We start from the raw sequence: 22,179 nt of genomic DNA on the forward strand, positions 1-22,179 counted from the left end.
CTGGCAGTGGGGGCTGTGAGGAAGGGCCGGCTGCCCTCCCAGCACCGGGAAGTGGCCCTGCTCTCCATGTGGGTCTGGTTCCCCAGCACTGCCATGGGGCAGGGGAGCCCTGGGGTGCAGTGGGTCCTTATGGCAGTGATGGGTCCCTGCTGGGTGCTGGCAGCCGGGTGCTTTGTGAAGCCCCGCACTGCCCTTTGCCCCAGCGCAGCCGAGATAAGGGACTGGGATGCACTGACTTGGGCTGCAGAGTAAACACGGGCTGTTGGCTCCTGCCGGCACCATGCTTCCCTCCTTTCCCTACTGCTGGGGCTGCCGGTTCCTGCCAAAGGCTGGGCTGAGCAGTGAGTGGCCCTTTGTCACCGGCGGTGGGTGGCGAAGGACACGGCACACACTGGTGCCTGGTAGGAGTCATTTATTCACTCGTCCCATGGCCGGCTCTGCCCCGGCAGCTCCAGGTGCCCGGTGCTGGCACCGCTGTTGCCAGGTTTATCATTAACCGGTGGCACGTGGCGGGGCTGGGGGCCACAGCGGGGTCACAGCCCGGCAAAGGGCTCGGCCTCCAGCCCCGGGCGGCCCGGCTCCAGCTGTAGCTCCCGCCCAGCGCCCAGCTCCGGCCCCGGCTCCATTGTCCAGTTGGCCAGGAGGTCGCTGAAGTCGGGGGTGCCGGTGTGGAGGAGGCCGGCGGGGCTGGGGCCCGGCTCCCTCCAGAAGGAGGGCGGCAGCTTCCTGCGGTGCATTGGGGTGATGTGGCCGTACTTCTTCTCCAGCCGCTGCGTCTTGCCGGTGGCCATGCGGGGCGGCAGGCACCGGTGCACGCCGTACTCGAAGAGCTCTGCCAGCGGCCCCAGCCTGTGCACGGCCCCGGGGCTGCCCCGCGGCGCCTCGGGCTGGGTGTGCCGGGGTGAGCCGCAGTCCTCAGGCACTCCGTGGCTGCCGGCGGCCTCGTCCTGGCCCCGCCGCCCGAAGTACCGCTGGATGTCACAGCTGATGAGCTCCGAGAACCGGAGGAGCTGCAGCGTGGGCTCGGCGGTGCTGGGGACATCCGGCTCCAGCCTTGTGCTCTCCTCTGCTGCCTCCTCTTCATCCTCGTCCTCATCCTCGTCCTCTTCCTCGGAGAGGTCAGGGAAGTCGGGCTCAGGGCGCATGGGCAGCAGCAGGCCGTGCGGGAAGGGCGAGGGCAGCCGCAGCTCGGCTAGCGGCCGGATGATGCCTGCAGCCATGTCAGCACGCAGGGGCACCCCAGGGCCCGCGCTCACCCTGCAGGCAGGACAGCGGTGAAGGTGGCACGCACCCCGCACCCCTCAACCTGCTGCACTGTGCTTGACCCTGAGGAGGCAGAGGGACCGTGTTGTGCAGTACAGCAGGCCGGGCAGGGCATCCCCCACAAGCCATGGGACATGGAGCAGCACAAATGTCCCTACCAAGCCATAGGATGCAGGGCAGTGGACACATTGCCCTGAATCACAGAACAAGGGGCAGCAGGGACACCACCCCACTGTAGGATGCCCCTACTGAGACATGCGAGATGGGGCAGCGGGAACATATCCTGAGTCATGGGATAGGGGGCAGTGGGGATATCCTAACTGAAACCTGGTGCATCAGGCAACAGGGACATCCCCATCAAGCCATGGGATGTGGGGTATTGGGGATGTCCATGCAAATCCATGCAATGTGGGACAATGGGAATGTCTCCAAGTCATTGCATGTGGGGCAGCAGGGATGTCTCCATCAATTCATGGGATGTAGGGCAGTGGGGACATCCCCTGAGGCATGAGCCAAGGGGCAATGGTGACATCTCCCAGAGCTGTGGGGCAGTGGGATGTTCCCCTTCCCCCGGGCCTGTACATGGGCTTGAATGGTGTTCAGCACCTACCCTGCCACCATGGGCTGAGCACTGGGGACACTGAGCCCTATGTCCTGCCCACACAATGGCCCCATGTGTTTCCCTGCAACAGGGTGACCGCAGCCACCTCCCTGCACTGCCCTGGTGGACTGTGGCCACAGTTGGGTCTTGTTGAGCTGGATGAGGTCCCCCATAGTTAGTGCTACCTGTGCCTATGGGTCCCCAGCTCTGCCTCACTGCAGGGCATCCCTGGCCACATGCCATTGCCCCAGCCCTGAGAGGGTCATGAGGCAGGGGACAAATCCTGGGGGACAATTCCTTCTCCTGCCATGCCTGAGACAGCACCGCTGCCATCTCTGGGGTCACCACACATCCCTCTTTGTGCCCTCCCCACTGAGGGCCCCCCATTCCTGCCTCCATGCTGCCCTAGAGCTCAGCCTCTGCAGGCACCACGTACCTTCAGCCTGCAGGGAAAGGGACGCAGGGCTGCCCCAGTGATGGGGCCAGCCTTCCCCACAGCCACCCACAGCCACAGAAACACCGCGGGGCAGGAGGGCATCACCCGGGGCCACGGCTCAGCACTCACCTTGGCGCTGCTGCCTGGCCATGCATAGGCTCCCGCGCCGCTCCCCTTCCCGTCCCTCCACCTGGGCCTGAAGTATTTATAGCGGAGCAGCGAGCTGACGGCTGGCAAATATTTGGTAGCTGTATTGTAATAGTAGACTCAGTAAATAGAGCCGGGGTTTGCTTTAGCACCCAGCAACGGGAGAGCGGCGCGGGGAGGGACGTGGGGACGGAAGGCAGGGCTCACCTTAATGGCTCACTAGCCAGGGGATTTTCAAGTGTTGTTCCTGTAAATTCACCTATTAAATCGGCAGCCCCAGCTGCCAAACTGCCCGCACACTTGTGCCGAGGGCTCTTATCTCCGTGCTGATTGGAGGTGAAATCAAGCTTTGTCAAATAGGCGTAAAATTGAATTTCATGCTATTTTGACTCCTGGAGTAGGGATCTTCTGAAGAACACACTGCCTATTGAGCCATGCCTCTGCAAACAGGTGCTGCCGTCTCAGTGGGTGAAGCTTCTCCATGGGGTCCCCCTTGGTGCTGTGCAGCCCCCATGTGGGTCTGGACCTCCTATCTCCAGGTCCATGCTCCCCAAGGGAGGTGTAGGGCTCCCTGACCAGCCCCTGGATGGGGTTTGGAACCTTTTGAGGTAGCAGGATATAGCCACCATCAGGAGATGGCACTTCAGGGTGCTGTGGTCCCAGGGGGCTTGGGGCTGAGTGCCCAGGGGTGGTGACTCTGGCCAGGCAGTGCCAATGGATGCAGAGATGGGGACATGACATGTGGAGAGCAGCTGGGGCAGCCCCATGGCTGGGACCAGCACCGAGGACTGCAGTGCCGATGGGCAGCCCCATGTCTCTGCTATGGGACCATGCTGGCCCACGTGAGGGACTGAGGACAATGATGATGGTGAGCAGCTCAGGTCCCAAAGCAGCTGTGGCCAGAGGCGCTGTTCTGTTTTGGCAACAGAAGTGCCAGAATGGCCATGCAGGGCACAGCTGGGGGTCACAGATGGCTGCGGTTTGGAGATTGCTGCAGGACACAGGGTGCTGAGGACACAGATGGCCAGAGGATGCAGGATGGGTGGACAGCATGGCATGGTGGGAGCCTGACACAGCACCCAGACCCTGTGACTGCCTGTGCTGGGGACAATGGCCATCGGGGTTGGGGACATCCAGAGCCCTGCTTTGAGCTGCCCTGTCCCCTGCTCTGAGGGTGACCCCAGTTCCCGGTCTGCTCTCCCTGCCACCCTGGGCTGAGCATCCTGCACCCTGGGGCTGAGTGCATCCCCCGGTGCTGAGGGGTGAGTCCCAGCCTGTGGCACAGGGCCGCACTGGCAAGGAGAGGGCCATGGCTGTCACCCGCCCTGGGGCTCCCTGCAGGGGCAGAGCTGGGCACCGGCGCCCGCTCTGGCTCCGCAGCACTCCCCCTCCCCTCTCCAAACACACTGGTAACGCCGGGGTGGCAGCAGCAGCCATCCCGCTGGAGCACTGCTGGGCAAACACGGCGAGTGGGAGCTGATAAAGCACAGCCACTCTTTGGTCTGCACCCTGATGTTACTCGCTCGCCTGCCCACAATGGCTCCACACCGCACAGCTTGGCACGGGTCTGTACGGGTTGGCACCGCTTGTTGATGGCCCTGCATGGCCTGGCACGGCTTGGCACAGCTCGGCAGCCGCTGTGGCCCGCTACTGGGCCCACACCGTCAGGCCTGGGGATGGGTGCTGGGGCACCCACAGGCAACGCTGCTGACGGGTCCCAGCGAGGAGCCCGCTGCCCATGCCCCCACCCGACGCCTCGGCAGCCTCCCGCTGGGGCGGGGACCCGGGGCAGGCACTCGGCCACCCTCTCCCGCAGGGCCTTGCGGTGCCAAGGCGGAGCGGCTGCTCGGCTCCGGCCCCCTTCTCCCCCTCCGTCAGCCCCGCCGTGCCCCGCCCCGCCGGCGGACTACCGGTCCCGGCATGCCGCGCGGTGGCGGGAGGGGCCGTTTCCGCCCAGCGCTCGCCTCGCGTCGCCGCCGCCGCTGAGGCCGGAGCCGTCGTCGAGGCCGCCGCCGCCCAGGCCGGAGACACCTGCCCGCCGCGCCCCGCGGCACGGCCAGCGCCCGCCATGTCGGCCCAGGCCCAGATGAGGGCCCTGCTGGACCAGCTCATGGGCACGGCCCGGGACGGTGAGTAGGGGCGGGCGGGGCCTGCAGGAAACGCCGCGGCCTGGCGGCCGCCTCACCCCGCGGAGCCCGGCGCGGCCGCTGCCTCCGCTCCGGACCTGCGGCGCGATCGATCCGCTCGCGCCGGCGGACGTGGCGGGCCAGAGCCGGAGCCCCGGCCCGCCCCGCAGAGGCCTGGTCCCGGCGCCGCCGAGCGAGCGAGCGGCGCGACGGGCGGTGCCGGCGGAGCGGGCCCCGGCCTCGGCGCGCCTCTGAGCGGCCCGGCGAGCTCGGCCCAGGGAGCCCGGTAGTGGTAGGTCGCCTCGGCCCCGGCCCTAGAAAGCGCCCGGCGTGGGCTGGCCTCGGGAGGAGCCCGCCGCTCCGGGCCCTGGTTGCCGCAGAAAGAGGTGGTAGGGCAGGCTCCGTGCCCAGGCCGCGCCGTACTCACGGAGGCGTGTAGGTAGGTTGCCTGCAGGAGCCGGCCGCTGTAGATGTTGTCCAAGAAAAGAAATGACAGCCTGTGCAAAAAAATGTTCCCGCTGCCGTTTGTATCTCCCTTCTGCGCCTTGCTGAGTACTTAAATCCCCACTGACACGTTAGCAGGGCTGTGCAGGTACCTTGCACTTTGTTTCGTAAGTGAATAAGTGCTTTTCTTTCTTTGTGTATTGAGTTGCTATTGAATTGCTTCCCATATTTTTATTTCATACAAACTGAACAATTGTGGCCCCTCTATTTTATTTATAAAGGTTCAGTGTATCTTTGCCTGCCTACATCAATCTGCAAGGGAGTTGCAGAAAAGCCTCATGTTCATCGAGCCGTGAGTCACAACCAATTTTTAAAGCTGTTATAACAAAAACAAAAAAAAAGTGTTTGCTTTTTTTTTTTCACAAGTAACTTTAAAAGTGTAGCTTAGAAAGAAAAAAAATAAGAAAAAAACCCCATTTTCAGTAGACACAACATTATTCCTGGATGCTTGCGAATCCTAAACTATATTCATACTTTAGTATTACACATACCTGTGTCATATACACAGATGAGCTTTAAAATTGTCACATACCATTACCACTTTGCCTTTACTTTTATGTATCATTCCCCTGACTTCCTTACTGCAGGTGTGGGCAAGAAAACTTTTCCTTTAAAACTTTTCAACAGTGGGCATAAAATTCTGCAGCTGAGGTCTTGAAGAATGCAGATGGGTATAGTATATGTTGGAGCTCGCAGTGTGTATTGACTAACTTTATTTCTTTTTTTACTTTTAATTTCTTTGCTTTTCTGATATTGTCTTGTTTAAGTGGCTCCTGAGTGTAAAATGTCTTCTGAGGGTGGGATGCGGGTGGGAAGCACGCTTCATGTTCCAGGCCAAGACCTGCAAGATTCGTCTTTGCCCGGCCTTGGAAAGCAGACTGCAGAGTCGGTTTTCAGACCAAATGGACCGATGCTTTAATTGTCGGATGAGCAAATGCAGTCACCTGTAAAAACTGCCCAGCACAGCCCTGTTCTGTGAGTCATGGCCCTCCAGTAGCATGGGGTTTGGTATCTCCTGCCCCTTCCTTACAGTAAAAAAGGGGGGGGGCATAACCCCACAAAACATAAAAGGTTTTGGCTGCGAGCCAGACTGTCTGTCTTCTTTTTTCTCCTCTGGGTGTGCTGTCTCTTTATATGGATGACAGGCCTTGGACATTACTTGGCTCGCCAGCACTGTGTTTAACATGGTATAGCGGATGACTAAATGGTAAAATAGTGTTTTTTCCCAGTTAAAAGTGTTCCAGAATATCCTGATACCCTCTAAGATTTTTTTTTTTTCTTGAGTAATTTTGGGGAGCAGGAGCACCAGGTATTTTAATCTGCATATTAAGGTGAAATGATCATACCAAGGTCTTTGTTCTTGAGTCAATATTCTAATGTCTCCTTATTTAAAACCACAAATGAATTTCAGGAGATGAAACCAGACAAAGGGTGAAGTTTACAGATGATCGTGTTTGCAAGAGCCACCTTCTGGATTGCTGTCCCCATGATATCCTCGCAGGAACAGTAAGTATATTCTCTGTAATAAGAAGTTCTGGGGAGGCTGATACTGGTACAACTCTTCAGGGCCCAGCTGTGCGTTGTGAGTACTTTCTAGGAGAGATCAGGCTTTCTTTGCCCAAGGAGCAGTCATTATTCTAATTTTAGTTTGTGTGACCTGTGTATGGAACCACTCAAGTCAGGAGCTCTCAGAATTCACTTGAATCTTCTTTTTTCTCCCAGTATCACACATGAACTTACAAGATTATTTCTCTTTTAGCAGTTTGAGATGTTTAGGGCCTGAAACTTGTCTTGCAGAGGCTGCAAGACCATAGCTAGCCTGCTGTCCTGTGTGCTCTGGTTACATCTTCAGGTTAGCAAGTGTTTTCTTATGTGCTGCAATAATCATTAACCCTTGGAGCTTTTCAGTCTCCTTTTGCCAGCCGTGTCGTGTTCCCTGATGGCATGGCAGCTTTTTCGTCACTCCTGCTTGCCATGGTAATGGCAGGTTGCAGCTCAGGCTGACTTTGTCTTTAGAGTTGGTTGGTGTGAGCAGTGTGTCACTCTGCCTGACTGGTTTGAAACTGTTGGGTTGGCTCCTTTGCTGCTGCCCTCTGGGCACAGAGCTGGCTGGTTTTCAAGGGTTTGGCTCACATGCTCTCTCTTTCTGAGAGCAAAACATGATGTGGACTTTTAACAGTGGGATCTTGCTGAAGTAGGTATTCAGTTTAGGCGCCCAGGTGAAAGAAGCAGTCTGACTTTCGAAAGAAAGCAATGCAGATCTCTTGCAGTTGTTGCTGTGCTACAGAATTGCAGGATGGAGATGAATATGGGTGTTTAAAATCCATCTTTACCCTCCCTGTTTGAGACTAAATACTGTGGCAGTTCACATTGTCCATCCATTTAACCAGATTGTTTAAAGATACTGTTATTATTAGTAGCTCTTCCTGCTGTTATTTCAGGAGCTGGGTTTGACACAGTGGGGTTACCAGCAGTGGGAGGGCTGTCACTCCTTTCTCTGTGTGTGTCACTGTGACAGCAAGACTCTGGCAGCACTAGTAGAAAGAACTTTAGTAAAAGCTGCCTCAACTCTGAGCACTCAAACTTTGCTTTTCAATGCTATTGCAGAGTAACATTGGAAGAGTTAAATACCAATCTCTGTATCTCTTGTTTATTTGTTATTAATTTGAAGCTCAGATGTATTTTTCAGCCATCAGCCTCCGTATCACCTCACTTCCATTTCAGGAGTTCAAAGCTGCTTAGATCACCTGCCCACCTCCATCCCTCATACAGGTCACTGTGGTTAGGGTATATCTTTCTGACACAAGAGTCTACAAAGTCTTTTTGGGCCCAGACGGTGTTTTGAAGGTACGGGCTGCTTTCTGCCTCTTCTGGTACGTTTCCAGGAAGAAGGTAAATGGTGAGTCAGAGGGGTTGAATTAAGTGACGTGCATGACTGCTGGAGCAGGTGCCAAAGTGTGGAGGAAGACTGAAGTGTTCAGATGGGTTGCGAGTCTCCTGGGTTTGAGAAGCACATAGAGAAAGCTGGTCCTCTTGCATCTGATGTTACTTGTCTGCAGTGAGTCCTCTTGCTGTGGAGTTTATGCTCAGAAGCATTACAGGGGAGCAGGAAGGAAGACTTCTTCTGTGCAAATGGTCTTATGGGTCACTTGGATGATATTGTGATGACCTTTTAAGTGGCTGTAGAGCTCTCTACACCACTGTTACCAGGTTACTGGGGCAAGAAAAAGTATTGGTGCTGCAGATCTGTGTTGAAGGAACATGTAATGTCCAGAATGGGAACAGCATTTCAGCTGTCAGCGCTACCAGCACACAGTGAAACTTAGCTGGAACGTGTAGGCTTTCCTTGTGATCTCAGTCAGGTTCCCTGACATCTTAACCGTGCTCCATGAAGGGGAGAGCTGTGTAGGTGAAGCAGCCTCAGCTGCATGGGGTAGCATCCATCTCTGGATGTGTATTACTGCAGAAATCAGAACTTTGGCTCTCTTTGGAACCTTCCAACAGATGCTTCAAGCCTTCTGGTGCTGGTTATGTTGCATCCTCCCCCTGAGGCATTGTTAACTGCTGCATCCTGCATGTGTGTATATATTCCTTAGTGGGAGACTGAGTGGGGAGAAGCAGGAAGCTGGATCCCTGGGGTCACTGTGCTCAGTGTAGTGTGATGGAGTCGTATTTATTGGCCTTCATGTTCAGAGTGAGAGGAATCCAGACCATAAGTAAAGCAATGGAATATTCGTGAGAGCTGCAGGAGGCATGCTGGTGTTTGCTTTGTTTGCCAGTGGTCCTATCATGCAAGCTGTAATTTTAATTTGGTGGCTTCTTGTGATTATTCTTTTTTTGATTATTCCCAGAAACTTGTCCAAATGTGTCACTAAATAAACTACAATAGTCTCTTCTTGGTGTCTGTGGGTAGGGAGGAAACTTCTGGGAGAACAGAAGTTGGTTTAGTGTGTCCATATGCTGTTATCGGGGGACTTGTCATCCAGATCATTAATGGCATGCACTGACTTGCCTCAGCAGCTGATGGTAAACATGTTTCTGTCAGTGGAAGTACTGCAGCATGTTCAGAGGTGGCATCAGCTGGTAATCCTGAATTTTAGCTCCACTAATAAGCAGACAGAGCAGTCTGAAAGCTGCCCAGGTAGAACACAGCTTGGAAACGACATTCGGGGAATTAATTGTGTTCCCCACTGGGAGATGTGAGTGAGCTGAAATCTGTAGGTTGCAGGGTGATTTTATAGGGGTCTCTGCTTTCCTTTTTCACTTGGGTGAAACTCTGCAGCTCTGATTACTATTAAAAAGCCTTCCTCATAGAAATAGGCTTTCCAGTGAGTTAGCAGTTTAGTGGAGATCGTAAGAGATAGCTCATAATGTGGATTGCTCAGCAAATGTGAACAGGACTAATTATCAGTGGCATCTACATGTATTCAATGTTTATGTGCATGGGGGAGTTTAAATCTTTAGTCAGGAACTGTTGGGCTCCTTGGGACTGGTGACTGGGAGAGAAGAGGATGGCTGGCTGGGTGTTCCTGCCATGATATGTACCCTGTAATTTGTTTTGTGGCTCACACTTAGGCCTTTCATTATTTTGGCTTTCAAAACATCATTCTTTTTCTACTTTGAGAAATGTTCTCTGTTACATATTGATCATGTTGAAATGCCATTTCCATGGTTTGAGAGCATAATTAACTTTGGGTTATGTGGCTGTTGACTATGGGGGGAAAAAAAACAAATTTAAATGGCATCAATTACAAGGGGAGTGAAAAGCAGTATGGAAGTCAAAGCTTTCTGGGAAGGGAGATGCTCGCAAGGAGTCTCTTGTTAGATGGGGTCACATGTAGGATTTAGCTTTGCTGGGCATGTTCAAAAGTTTCAGGCTGCAACTGACTATGGGAAGGGGCTAGCTAATAGAATTAGGAGTGTTGTTGAGTGTGGGGTTGTGCTCATCTGCTGACAAGAGCTCTTATTCCTTTAAGTCCATTTGTTCTTGGTGGGAAGCATTCTGTCTGTGTTCTAAGATTTGGTATCTTTCAGTTTGATACTAGGGGTCATCCTGACACAGGTGCTTTTCCAGGTGGTTTTTAAGTAGGGTACAAAGCTGTGTGTTTTGCTGTGCCATAGTAGGAGGCATCTGCAGTTGCTGCTGCCATGTGCTGTGCTTTCCCAGGTCCTTCCCAGCAATTTCTAGGGCTGTTCTGTGACCTAGAGAAGGAGTAGGACTGGATTTAAAGCATTTGGGGTATTTTAATGTTGTTCCAGGAACAACATTGAAGAAGAGGAGTTCTAGCAAGCATGTGGTGCTTCTGGCTAGTTCTGTTACCAATAGGTTAAGGGGGAGCTCTTTTTCACCAGGAGACTTTATGAAAGCTGGCAAGAGTTAAGTATCTGCTGTTTGTTGCCATAATGGAGAGTTCTTACATTGATTTTCTTTTTTATTTTCAACAGCGAATGGACCTGGGAGAGTGTACAAAGATCCATGACTTGGCACTGCGAGCAGATTATGAGATTGCAAGTAAAGAGAGAGACCTGTTTTTTGAGCTGGATGTGAGTACAGAGACGTTCCAGTCACTTTTGTGGAAACTGCCTCCTGAAGTTATTTGGCTGAACAGTAGAGCTCAGTGGAAGTTTCAGCTAGCCATGTTATTTGATGTGTTAGCTGACAAGTTGTGGAGCCCCTTCCCCAGGGTCAGCTCGATTGCTGCCTTAAAACTGAAAGTAATTATGGCCCTTGCAACACTATTAGTCCAGCTAATGAGGAAGGCTCCTCTGGCATTCCTTGCATCCAACATCTGCTGGTCTGTACCAGGTCACTGTAACCTGGTGGCCTGTCCCAGAAGGAGATTTAACATTAAAAGCCTTCTGCTCTGTGGTTCGTTTTCCGAGATTTAGTTTTCTGTAATGTAACAGATCAGGCAGAAGAGCAATTCTATCTTCCCTTTTCATGTTATTCCAGTGCTTTTGTCTTTGCACCTGTTGCTCATGCATTGGAAGTTCCAGTGCAAAACAGTCTTCGTGTGAGCATCCTCTTTTGTGTCAAAGAACTGGGTCAGGTTCCAGGCAGATGACAGACTTAAGGGCAGGGATCAAATGTTACTTTTTCTACAAAGTGTCATATCTTTTTTTCTCAAGGCATCTGTTCTTGAAGCTATTTGTGCATTATACAGGGGTTGCTGTTGGCTGTGGCTGGCTCAGAGGGCACCTTTATTCACAGTTCTTTGTCTGAACATGCAGGCGATGGATCACCTGGAATCCTTCATCGCAGAGTGTGATAGGAGAACAGAACTGGCCAAGAAACGCCTGGCTGAGACACAGGAAGAGATCAGCGCTGAAGTGTCTGCAAAGGTATTTTCCTTGCAGTGAATGTTTGTTGTGAAAGTCTGTGCAAGAGCACTGGAACTGTGTTGTCTCTGACACCGTTGATACTCAGGCTCCACAAAAGCTTTGTGGTTCCCAGCCATCCTACTCAGATTCTGCTCTGGCTGTTCTTGTGGCAAACTTACTGGTACAGAGGACCATAGTACTATAAAACATGAACTCTAAAATAGGTCGCTTTAGCATGGCAATAAAGCATGTTGGTTTGTCCCCCACACTATTCAGTGTTAATGTCATAGCTTACAATGTTAATGTAATGTAATGGAATAGTAAGTCTATCCGATGAGTATCATCTTTTCACTTAACAAATCCTCACGGAGTTTCCTCTTTGGGAAACTTTCCTCTTGCTTCATGGGGTGAATACAAAACATTCCTGAGGCTGGTTTTGTGGATTCTGTCTTGCCCTGTAAGCCAGAAACATGCTGCTTTTTGTGGCAGCATTGATGTCCTCTCCATGTCGTTTTTCTGTTTGCTATGTGCCTGTGCCTGCATTGCCTATACTTGGGCCACCAATTCCTTTTTGTTGGGAGTCTTGACTTTTGGAGACTTATGGTCATCTTCCAACAACTGATTTTGTTAAACAGGATTTTTTGGAGAAAAAGGAAAAGTTGTCATGCAAGGGTTTTTTTTTTTCTTACTAAAAACTACCTGTTCTCTTTAGGCAGAGAAAGTACATGAGCTGAATGAAGACATAGGAAAACTCCTAGCTAAAGCTGAGCAGCTGGGAGCTGAAGGAAATGTTGATGAGTCTCAGAAGATCCTGATGGAAGTGGAGAAAGTCCGAGCGAAAAAGAAAGAGGCAGAGGTATGGTGTTGCTTCTCCTGTGAACTGCAACAGAGGACTGGGCTAGGCTGAGCCATGACAAAGAGCTGGGTGGTTCTTGCCTCTTTTACTTTGTTGCCAGTACATCCTTGTTCAGTTTCAGCCTTGTGCAGCAAGCAGTTGGCAGTGTAGTGTGGTAGATGAAGAATACAATCTTTTATCTGGTGAAGAAAGCTGACAAAGAGCAGGGAGGGATTTATTCTCCCAAAGATTGGGTCGCTAGTTGCTTGCAGGGAGAGACTGTCAGGGTAGCTGTGCTTGCTAAGTGTTTGTTATGGCACCTCCTGTATATTAAAGGTGGGTTTTGATTCTTGAAAGTAACAGTGCAAATCTTTGCAGGGTTTTCTCTGGAGGGCTGTGACTATGTAAGTGCTCCCTGACATTTATGTGGATTCTTTGCCTACCTTTAGGAAGAATACCGAAATTCAATGCCTGCATCCAGTTTTCAGCAGCAGAAGCTCCGTGTGTGTGAAGTCTGTTCAGCGTATCTGGGTCTCCATGACAACGACCGTCGTCTTGCTGACCACTTTGGAGGCAAATTACACTTGGGTTTTATTCAGATTCGTGAGAAACTGGATCAGCTGAGGGTAATCCACTCCGTTTTAAGCCTTCTCCTTGTAGTTTACTAAATTCATACAGAATTCTTTGCAGAGTGCTTGTGAAAGTCCAGAAATTTCTGATTGCAGAATCCGTGAAACCTCAGATGAGGGTTTGCGTAGGCTCATCCTGGGTTTGTTCTGTAATTTCTGAGTAACTAAACATGTGCACTCATAATTAGGCAAACCAGACCATTGCTGTCATTCATTCCTTGCAGCATTGGTGCCCTCAACCTGTATGGCTGAATTTTGTCACTGGGTTTTTTTAGCTGAGACGTCTCAGTGAAATGCTTGAACTGAAATTTCATGTTGTTCTGTTAGTGAAAAAGGTCTCCAGTTGCTGAAATGATGAGAAGTTTTCTGAAACGGTTCATAATGGAGTTCTGGTACTGGCCTTGCTTGCAGAGGCCATCAGCCTGCTCGAGTAAGAGTGGTGAATCCTGTGCCTTATTCACGAGACAGTATATTAAGGTCAGAGCCTTGAATGATCATTGGCACAAGGCCTCGGCACTGTTCCATTGCGAGTTGAGTACACTCATGGTGAGACAGTCCTTTACCTCAAAGCTAATGAGCTTGTCTCTTAGAGCCCAAGCGTTCAAAGCAGAGTAGGGAGTGGCATTTCTTGCACTGATTGATGTTAGTGAAGTTGTGAGGAAAATGGAAACCTTGATAGAGATCCTAACTATCACATTAAATGCAGTGGAACATGTTTTTGTCTTACTACCTTCATCTTACTATCGAAGTAGTCTCCCTGAAGATCTCTGACCTGTTACTATATGGCTGAAATACAATGTAGACTTTTCCTTTCCTAGAAAACAGTGGCAGAAAAGCAGGAGAAGAGAAACCAGGATCGTTTGAGGAGGAGAGAGGAGAGAGAACGAGAGGAGAGAATGGGCAGACGGTAAGTGGAAGCTGATAACTGGCTTGTGAAGTTGTTTTTGAAGTAGTCTGATTTTTTTGTATCTGAGCATTGCTGGAAAGCAGCATCTGCTGCTGGATTAGCTGTTGGGCATGCTCTGGATACTGAGCACCCTGGCATTTAGTTAACGATGAAAACAAATGCACAAACCCCCATGTTAGAGTGATTGTGTATTGTGTATTTCAGATACACACCTCCATTGTGTATTTGAAAGGTGTGAGCTCCATGTAGTCTTCAGGCTTATATTGGTCTAGCCCCTGTCTTTGGAAATCTGAATCTAGGTAAAATGCCCTTATCCAATGCATCTCAGTGGGGAAGTTTAAGACGAGTGAGGGCTGGGTCTGCTCAAAAGGTGCCAGTCATGCAGAAATTCCTTGGGTAGCCCTCCTTGCTTCTAGGCAAGAATATGACAGCAGAAAAGAGCTGGTATATGTGAGCCAGGTGGTGAGGTGCCTGCCTTGCTCTGAAACTTTCCTACAGTAGCAGCGAGGTGCTTTTGGCACAGCTTTGGAAAACATTTCTTAGGGGATCCAAGGGATTCCAAGGAGTGGCTGCTTCTGCAGATTGAGGCCATATGTGTCACCTGCTCATATGTGTATAATCTGAGCAGTGGGAGTGGCTGCAGTGTTGGTATTCTCAGGACGAGCTCTTCCACATCTTGCCAGCTGAACTGGAAAAACTTTCTTCTGTACCTGAACAGAACAGGTTCACTTGTGTGTCAACAGCTTGGTTAAACAGTCTGGTATGGAGAGGGTGGTTATTTGCGTAGTCAGGCAGAGGATGTGGCTGAGTAGGAATGCTGCTCTCATTGTCACAGCATCTCCCCAGTTACCTCATGTGTTTCTCCTCTTGTACTTCTTGCATCAAAAAACCCAACCTTACTGCCTGCGGAGAGCTCTTTTTGACCCTCAGTGTCAACTGAAGAGTGTATTTCAGCCATCCATTTCTGAGGCATGAGATACATAGCTGCAGTATGCTCTAAGAGGATGCTGGCTTCAGGGTATATATTGCTGGAAGTGCTGGCAAATAAATACCAGAATTAAAGCAGCTTGGTTTTCTGTGCTCTGCAGCTTGGTGATTCTGGTGTACAGTGAAGCCCCAGATTTTTAGGCATTCTCCGTTCAGGGTGTTTCATGTGGGTTTCCTCTCTGTCTGGATTACCTGGTATCATATGAAGCACCAGTTCATGCTGCATCTTTCTCCTGAACTGCAGCTCTTTATGTAGAGCCTCACAGTTTTCTGGCATCCATGGAAAAGTGACAGTGAGTCAGTTATATTTGGGAGCTGCAGATTCTGGAACTGGGTGATGAGTGCAAGAGTTAATTGAAAAGGATACGTTGCTATGGTCAGAAAGATGGAAGTGAAACAAGTGTCTTCCTGTGCAGCTACTTTGTGGCAGGCTCTTTCAGATGCACAGTAGGACCATCTGTAACCTGGATTCAGTGTGTCTGTCTCCATGGTGTCTCTTCTTCCTGGAGTTCGTTTCTGTGTGAAAAGTGCTCAGCAGAGTTGCCTTCAGGAGGAGTCCTCTGGATCTCTTATTTGGTCTGCATCTTCTCGGAATACTGGCTTTCTTCCTTCTGTGGCATGTCTGTGGTTTTGGTTTTGTGTTGTTTTAAGTAACCCCAGACCCTCAGTTTGTGAGAGCTAGGAGTCTCTTGTGTTCAGAAGTAGTCCGTATGTGGATGAATCTGATGAGGGGATTTGAAGACCACTTTTGAATGTTTATTTAATCTTTTAAGTAGGAAGGGTTTAAAAACTGTGTTGAGTTAGCTTAGTCTGGGCTCTTGCTGATTCCATACATAGCACTACTTGTGCTACAAGTAGTGTGTGGCACAAAACTGTGGCCAGCCTTTGCTCTCACTCTGTGTGGAAACATCCTCTGTTAAGATACCAAAGCAAAGCTTGTTATGAAGGAGTCAGCAGTGCTGTACAGAGGAGGTCAAATTATTTGCCTCTCCAAAATAAGGACTTGACCCAAAGAAGGAAAATAGTTTTCAAAGTGGGCACTCAGTGTCAGAACTAGAGTCAGAGCCCAGATTTCTCCGTTTCTCAGCACCTTATCTGCTGGGAGTTGTGGACCACCGTGCTTGCAGGGGCATTTTTCCATCAAAAACTAATGGGCAACTTCTACTGCCTTTCAGACTGCCTCTCTTAACCAGAGCTTGATAGCTGTAAAACCACAGAAGATATATTTCCCTCATAACTCTTCTTGAGGTGTCTTCATATTCAACATATTCAAGGTGTTACTCAGTAAGAAAAAGAGTACTGCTTGACTTGGAGAAGTCTTCAATGACTTACAGGTGTTATGATGTACCATGGAAACCTGTAGATTCACTTGTGAAACTCTTACCTCTCACAGGCTTTATTAATTTGTCAACTAAACTGTGATTTCCACATAAGTATTAGTGAAGTGGCCTGTCAGCCCTAGTGGTAAATAAACACAAGTCCCTTGGTGTTGCTGGTGGCTGCGAGCTACCCAGTAATCTCTTAAGACTGAAGTTCTGTGGAGGGGTGGCATGCTTGGAAGTGCAGACCTCTGATTTGCTTCCAGAGTGTACCAGCAAACAGGTCTAGGTGGAGTTGCCAAATGGGTTTCCTTTGTATTAAGTTAAACAGCACAAAGTTGTGAAAGTCAGCACATAGCCTCTGTGATACAGGGCCAAAAAAAAGAGGAAAAAATGAATATGCTCAGCTTCTCATTCCTCTGAACAGCTCTCTTCTACTGTCTCCTGCTGTATGTTGATTGAGGCTAGTAAGGAAAGCGCTTCTTTTGCTGGATGCCTCCTGAATTCTGAAGCTGAGTGCTAGGGAGTGATTACCAGGTTATTGTACACATTCCTGCTCAGATCACAGGTGTGGAAGGTCAGCCAGGCTTTTCATGGGCTGTGGAAGGGCTTTGTGTAAATGTGCGCACTGGTCATTCAGAATAAAGTGATCAGGAGGAAAAGAACATTGGGAAATTGGAGTAATTACAACCGCCAAAAAAATTCAGCTGCTGCCAGGCGTCTAGAGAAGGTCCTGCTGCTCTGTCAAGTTCTGTTCCATGAAAAAAGAGGTGTGTGGTTATTGCCTTGCTCTCCTGGCTTAGCAGCTTTGCCTTCATCTGGTCGTCTTGTGTGTTGCCTCGGATCACGGTCCATTTGCCTCACTCCAAGTTCAGCTCCGCCCTGTTCACAGTTCTTCTACTTGAATTGCTGCCCACATTTGGGGTTGTTGTTTTTTTTTGTTTTTACCATGATTGAACAATCCCATTTCATTGTGAAGGAAGGTCAGTGCACGTTGATTCTCTTTATCTTGTCTTATCCAGGTACAGGTTTAATTGATATTATTAAAATAGATGCTTCTTTATCACTGTTTAAAATTTTACCTGTGTGTAGCTTTCATCCTCATCTCTTGTTACAGTGCTCCAACAGCTCTGTGGCTGTGTAAATGGAACACCTCTGCGAGCCTGTACGCAGTGGGGAGACAGGAACAGTTACAAGAGTGAGTCCCTAAGTCACTAAGACCAGCCACTTCTCAGTTAAAGCAAAAAGAGGCTGCTCACACAGGGTGTGATGTTTTGGTGTAAGCTGGCTCTGAAATGTGGCCATAGAGAAAAAGGGAAGGTCCATATTTCACAGAGTAGTATTTTACATGGTGCTGAGTAATGGTGCTGCAGAAGTTGAACGAATTGAGACGTTGTTATTTGCAGACTGCCAAAAGCTAATGCAGCATTAAGCTGAGAGTGCCGCACATGAGCTCTGAAGCCATGGAAATGTGGGAATAATAGTGAGGCTTGGATTGATCTTCTGAAATGGCTTTCTAAGTCTGGGATGAGGGATTTTTAGTGTATCTCTCAGATACTTTTCAGTAATTGTTCTTCCCTTGTGTCTGTCCCCTCTTTTTTCTAGCTCAAGCAGGGAAAATACCATTGATGCAAATTTCCTCTTAATGTTTGTTAAACAAATCTGATGAGTGAGAAGATGCTGCTTTCTAGTTATTAAAGCTTTTTGATGTGCAACTACCTCAAAGGAATCAGTATCTTTCTGACTGGAGAGTGGCACTTCAGAACATTAGAGCTGATGTAGCTGATACGAGACTGCAGAGCGTAAAGAGCATATAACCAATCTGCACAGTCAGGAAGGTTTGTTGTGGTGTGTTACTAAGAGATCGAATTGGTTTGTAGACCTTTTAATTTCTGACAGGAAGCTCTGCATGTAGAAACTAGTGTTTCTACAGATTTCCTCAGGTTTTGACACATTCTCCCTGCCTCCCAAGTGGAAGCTAATTAAATGTTTTAATGGCAAGCTTTTTTCAAATGCTGTATCATTTGGGGGGGTGCTGTTGCATTCCTTTGAAGAGCTGCCAGGGTGGATGGGTTATTCTGTTGAAAACCCACTGGCTATATCATACATTCTCTAGCTTACCTGTTGTCTTCTTTCTAGGTCTGGATCAAGAAATAGAGACCGTCGAAGGTGAGTGCACATTTCTTGTGCAGTTGTCCCAGATGCCTATTTGTGTTTCTATCTAACTACTGAGGTTTTTCCTGTGCCTCACAAATGGAGTTCACTCAGTGCCCCAGTCTCTTGGTTTTGCTCCCTGAAGGAAATGGGAATCACTGCTTGGGCACCTCAGTGGTGTTCTGCAGCCTAATGTCACTCATTGGGCCATAAAGTAGCCCTGGTCAGGACAGATGGTATTGTGTGCAGCAGAGCATGAGGCTAAGAACATTCTTGATGCCACTTTCAATAAATATCTAATGTACTTTCATAGTTTTAGTGTTTGAAATATATCTATTACCTGTATGATACCTCAGATGTAAAAATACAGAGATTCAAGATAAAAGCTCCCCCACCTCTATAGAGAGCTTGCCTTAATTACGTGACAACATTCTCTGGTCAGGTAGCTGGTGATCTTCCTCTCTACTGCTTTCCATATAAGTTGACATCCTTTGTTTAGTTTTTAGAGCAGACTGAAACAAATCTGCTTCTAAAGTGTAGTACTTCCACAAGGAAGATCCTCTCTTAGCAGACTGTCGAACTGGTTATGGTAATTTCACATGCCACTTTCTTTGGCCTTTCTTCTGTTTAAACAGGCCTCACTTTGAGCGAGGCACAGCTGGTAGGCTCTGCTTTAGGCATTGACACATGCTTACAGTAACAGCGGGAGCTTTTTATATAAGCTTCCCAGCAAATCAAACTTAGCTATTGGCATTTTGTTGGTAGCATGAGGCCCAGGAGGGAGGTGCCCACCCTGGGGGTGATCTGCCTCCTGTGTTGGCAGGGATGGGGCTGGGGCTGTGAGTGCTGGTGCTCTGGATATTTGTTACTCGGGAATGTCTGAGAGATGGGCTCAGGTGTGCAGATCCAATGCACTGACCCTTCTCCTGAGTCTGAGGCAATGTGTGTCCCCTCCAGATCACGGTCTCGGGACAGGCGGCGGCGACGCTCAAGGTCAGCTTCTCGTGAGCGGCGGAAGTCTCGCTCCCGGTCCCGCGACCGACACAGACGCCACCGAAGCCGCTCCCGCAGCCACAGCAGAGGTCACCGGCGGGGGTCCAGAGACAGGAGTTCAAAACACAAGTATGTATGCTGTGAATCCTTGGCATCGCAGTGAGCCTCCCCAGTCCCTTAGAGTGAACAGGAGTGAGGCAGGGTTTTCGTGTTAGATGCGGTGTCCTGTACCAGCTCCTGGGCCAAAGCAAGGCTTCCCAGTGGCTGGTCGTAGATGGCCTCACATTACAGTAGTAGTGCAGTTGTACAGTGAGGTGCCAGCATAAGAGGACAAATCTAGGAGATAGAAATGGCTCCCTGGTTTGCAGTGCTGAGCTGTGAGAAATTGCTGGTTTCTTGTAAGAGAAGCAGCACAAAGGCTTGCTTGAGCTAATTGAGCCTCCCCAGACCTCTAAAAGCCAAGTAACTGAGAGGCAGTTTTGACATGACATTTCTATGGTTACCTTCTGTTTCCCAGCTTCTTTCAGTGCTGGCATGGGGAAGGAAGTGTATGATTTAGGATCTGGGGGAAGTCATCTGTTAGAAAGCTGCTTGAGAGAGGGGGGTTTTTCAGGAACCTGCACTGGAGGGAGGGAAAAAGGAGGCCATGAGGAGTTACACCATTCTCCTGTTGTTGAGGAGAAATGCTATAGTTAGAGGAAGGGCTTTAAGCCTCTTCTGAAACTCATCAAAACACCTACTGTGTTGGAGGAAGGATGAGACAAGCATATGTAGGAGTATTAGAAAAATTGAATCCTTGTGTTTCCTTGCAGCTCTTCTAAGCCCAGGAGCAAGTCTATCACCAGGTGAAAAGCTTGCTGAAGCTTTTTTTAAGTCCTCCTAATTCATAGGGGAGTGCTTTAGCACTGTCTCACCCGATTAGGCATCACTGCTCAAGTACAGTTCTAGAAACAAACTGACTGCTGGGTGTCTTGTGTCCCTTTAGCTGAGGGGTAAGAACAGGTTTTAAAGATACCTGATGATGGGGAGGGAAATAATGGTCTGAAAAAATATATCTTAATAATTGAGGGGGGATGTGTAAATACTGTTAATTCTCCAATGGCTGAGATACTAAAGTCCTTTTTTAAATCTGTCTTGAACATGAAAAATAAAGAAAAGAAGTTTGGACAATTAGGAAGTGAGGAAGACCCTGTAATAACTATTACTAAAGAGCAGGTAAGGGATTACTTCAAAAACCTTGAACACATTCAAATCGGCCCATGGAGGTTGTAGGGGGATTGGCTGCCTGACAACTTGGGAGAGACCAGGATCAGTTTAAGAAAATAAACCTAGGAACAAGCAGAAAACCCCTGTTCCTTCAAAGACTGTAGCTTCTGTTTTCACCTTGAATTAATGAAGCCTGCATTCAGGTTCTGGTCTGAGGTCTAACCTGTAGAAGGAAGGAAACAGGCTGTCACAGGATCTGGAAATCTTGGGGCAGCAGGCATTGCTACAGGAACAGGGAAAGAGTTAGTCTCAGACAGATGCATGTTGTCATCTGGTTAAATGTCACCATTTAATGAACATGAAATGGCTTGTGATACAGAGAGCTGCAAGGTTTTAATGTATCAGTTGTGCAGTACTTCCAAACCTTACAATCAATGTGAATGAAAGCTGGAACCTCTGATGTGCCTGCCAGATCCTCCTCTTTTGACTGTAAAGAAAAACCTGTGTGCTGAGTCCATAACTAAAATGTAATGGCCCTGCAGGGTCTGTGAGAGCCTCTGCCTACTTCTGAAGGGGCTTGGGCCGATAGGGCTCATTCCTGATCAGCACCTTTTGAAGGCTGTGAGACAATAATCACGCAGGAAAACAGCCTTTTTGGAGTGGGCCTTCTGCTTAATTCTGAGTGGGCTGATACAGTGAAGCGCTGCTGAATCTGCAGCTGTCCTTTGAGCCAGCTGTGAAAGGCTTTGCCTGTAGTATGGGCTGTGAATGTAAATCTGAATCACCCTGACTTTGAACCCAGGGGGCTGCCCAAGACCATGCTTGTCAGGCTGCACAGTAAAAATCCCAGGGCTGAGCAAGCATTTGAGTCCAGAGAATACAGTTGACATTTATAATGGTTGAGCAGAAAGCCACTAGCTTAAAGGATAATGAAAAAACTCTCTAGAAGACACAAGCAGAGCTGAGTCATAGGTGAGGAAGAAATTGGAAGGGCTTTAGCAGGGCCCAGTTAAGTAACAAGGGGCCCAGAGAAGACCTCAGAAAGCCCCTTTAGCCACAGCTTGAAAGGATTACTCCAAGGAGAAAGTAACAAAGGCTGAGCTGTGCACTTAGCACTGTAAAACTGGTGTTCTCCTATATAAAGCTTGTGGAGGGCCCAGGGTTGCTGTCTCAGGGCTGCCAGTCCCTGCAGTGCAGTACCTAGGCACATTTCTGCACAGAACTTGTGTTATGCCACAGCCCTTTTAGGGAAAGATGCTGTCATTTTGTGAGTATTTGAAACTCTTTTAGTTGTGAAGCTCATAGCGATGGTTTACTTTGTACTTCAGATCTTCTAGAGATCGATCTTCAAGAGAAAAGTCACGAGACAGAGAGAGGAAAGAGAAGAGCTCTTCTGAGAGGCGGCACGAGAGCACAAATGGCAAATCTCGTTCCAAGAGATCAGAAGAGAGAGAAGCTGGCGAGATCTGAACTCAAATGATCTGTGTTGCACTGTAAATAGTCTGATAAAACATTCTACACAAAGCCTAAATTCCCCATTTATATTTACTGAATACAACTCATCTTTTGTAGTTTGGAATTTTTATTGTTTGGCAGATAGCTGTGAGTTTGTAGAGACAGAGTTACGTACTGTTTAACAGGATCTTGTTTTAGTAGGAATCAATAAATCTGGATGGATCGTTTCAAATTCAGGCCTGTGGCTGCCACGCTGTGTTTGTCTGACCCAGTGACCGCGGCCACCTCTGCAGCAC

The 22,179-nt window shown here is 49.2% G+C and overlaps 2 protein-coding genes across 5 annotated transcripts; one reads left to right on the top strand and one right to left on the bottom strand.

Moving 5' to 3' along the window:
* Positions 1-395: 395 nt before the first annotated feature.
* On the bottom strand, positions 396-3,386 carry PERCC1 (proline and glutamate rich with coiled coil 1). Its single transcript, XM_057406534.1, has 3 exons — positions 2,655-3,386; positions 2,430-2,548; positions 396-1,257 (listed from the first exon to the last, which is right to left on the bottom strand). The coding sequence occupies exons 2-3, from the start codon at positions 2,453-2,455 to the stop codon at positions 534-536; spliced, it is 750 nt and encodes a 249-aa protein (XP_057262517.1). The 5' UTR covers positions 2,456-2,548; positions 2,655-3,386; the 3' UTR covers positions 396-533.
* A 1,075-nt stretch (positions 3,387-4,461) lies between these two features.
* Positions 4,462-22,120, top strand: LUC7L (LUC7 like). 4 transcript variants are annotated; one of them, XM_057406524.1, is made up of 12 exons: positions 4,462-4,576; positions 6,489-6,583; positions 10,523-10,621; positions 11,309-11,419; positions 12,111-12,254; positions 12,683-12,859; positions 13,681-13,769; positions 17,193-17,273; positions 18,215-18,244; positions 19,187-19,351; positions 20,376-20,437; positions 21,757-21,952. In XM_057406524.1, exons 1-11 carry the CDS (start codon positions 4,516-4,518, stop codon positions 20,401-20,403), a joined length of 1,080 nt encoding a protein of 359 aa, XP_057262507.1. In that variant the 5' UTR covers positions 4,462-4,515; the 3' UTR covers positions 20,404-20,437; positions 21,757-21,952. The 4 variants fall into 4 exon arrangements, with proteins under 4 accessions (XP_057262507.1, XP_057262505.1, XP_057262506.1 ...); XM_057406525.1 differs by lacking the exon at positions 20,376-20,437 and adding an exon at positions 5,299-5,369 and having other exon boundaries at positions 4,476-4,576; positions 21,757-22,120; XM_057406522.1 differs by lacking the exon at positions 20,376-20,437 and having other exon boundaries at positions 21,757-22,120.
* The last annotated feature ends 59 nt before the right edge of the window (positions 22,121-22,179 follow it).

The sequence above is a fragment of the Pezoporus wallicus genome, unplaced genomic scaffold, assembly GCF_028554395.1.
Source record: "Pezoporus wallicus isolate ANWC-B61680 ecotype Strahan unplaced genomic scaffold, APGP_CSIRO_Pwel_v1 contig_6155, whole genome shotgun sequence".
NCBI lineage: Eukaryota > Metazoa > Chordata > Aves > Psittaciformes > Psittacidae > Pezoporus > Pezoporus wallicus.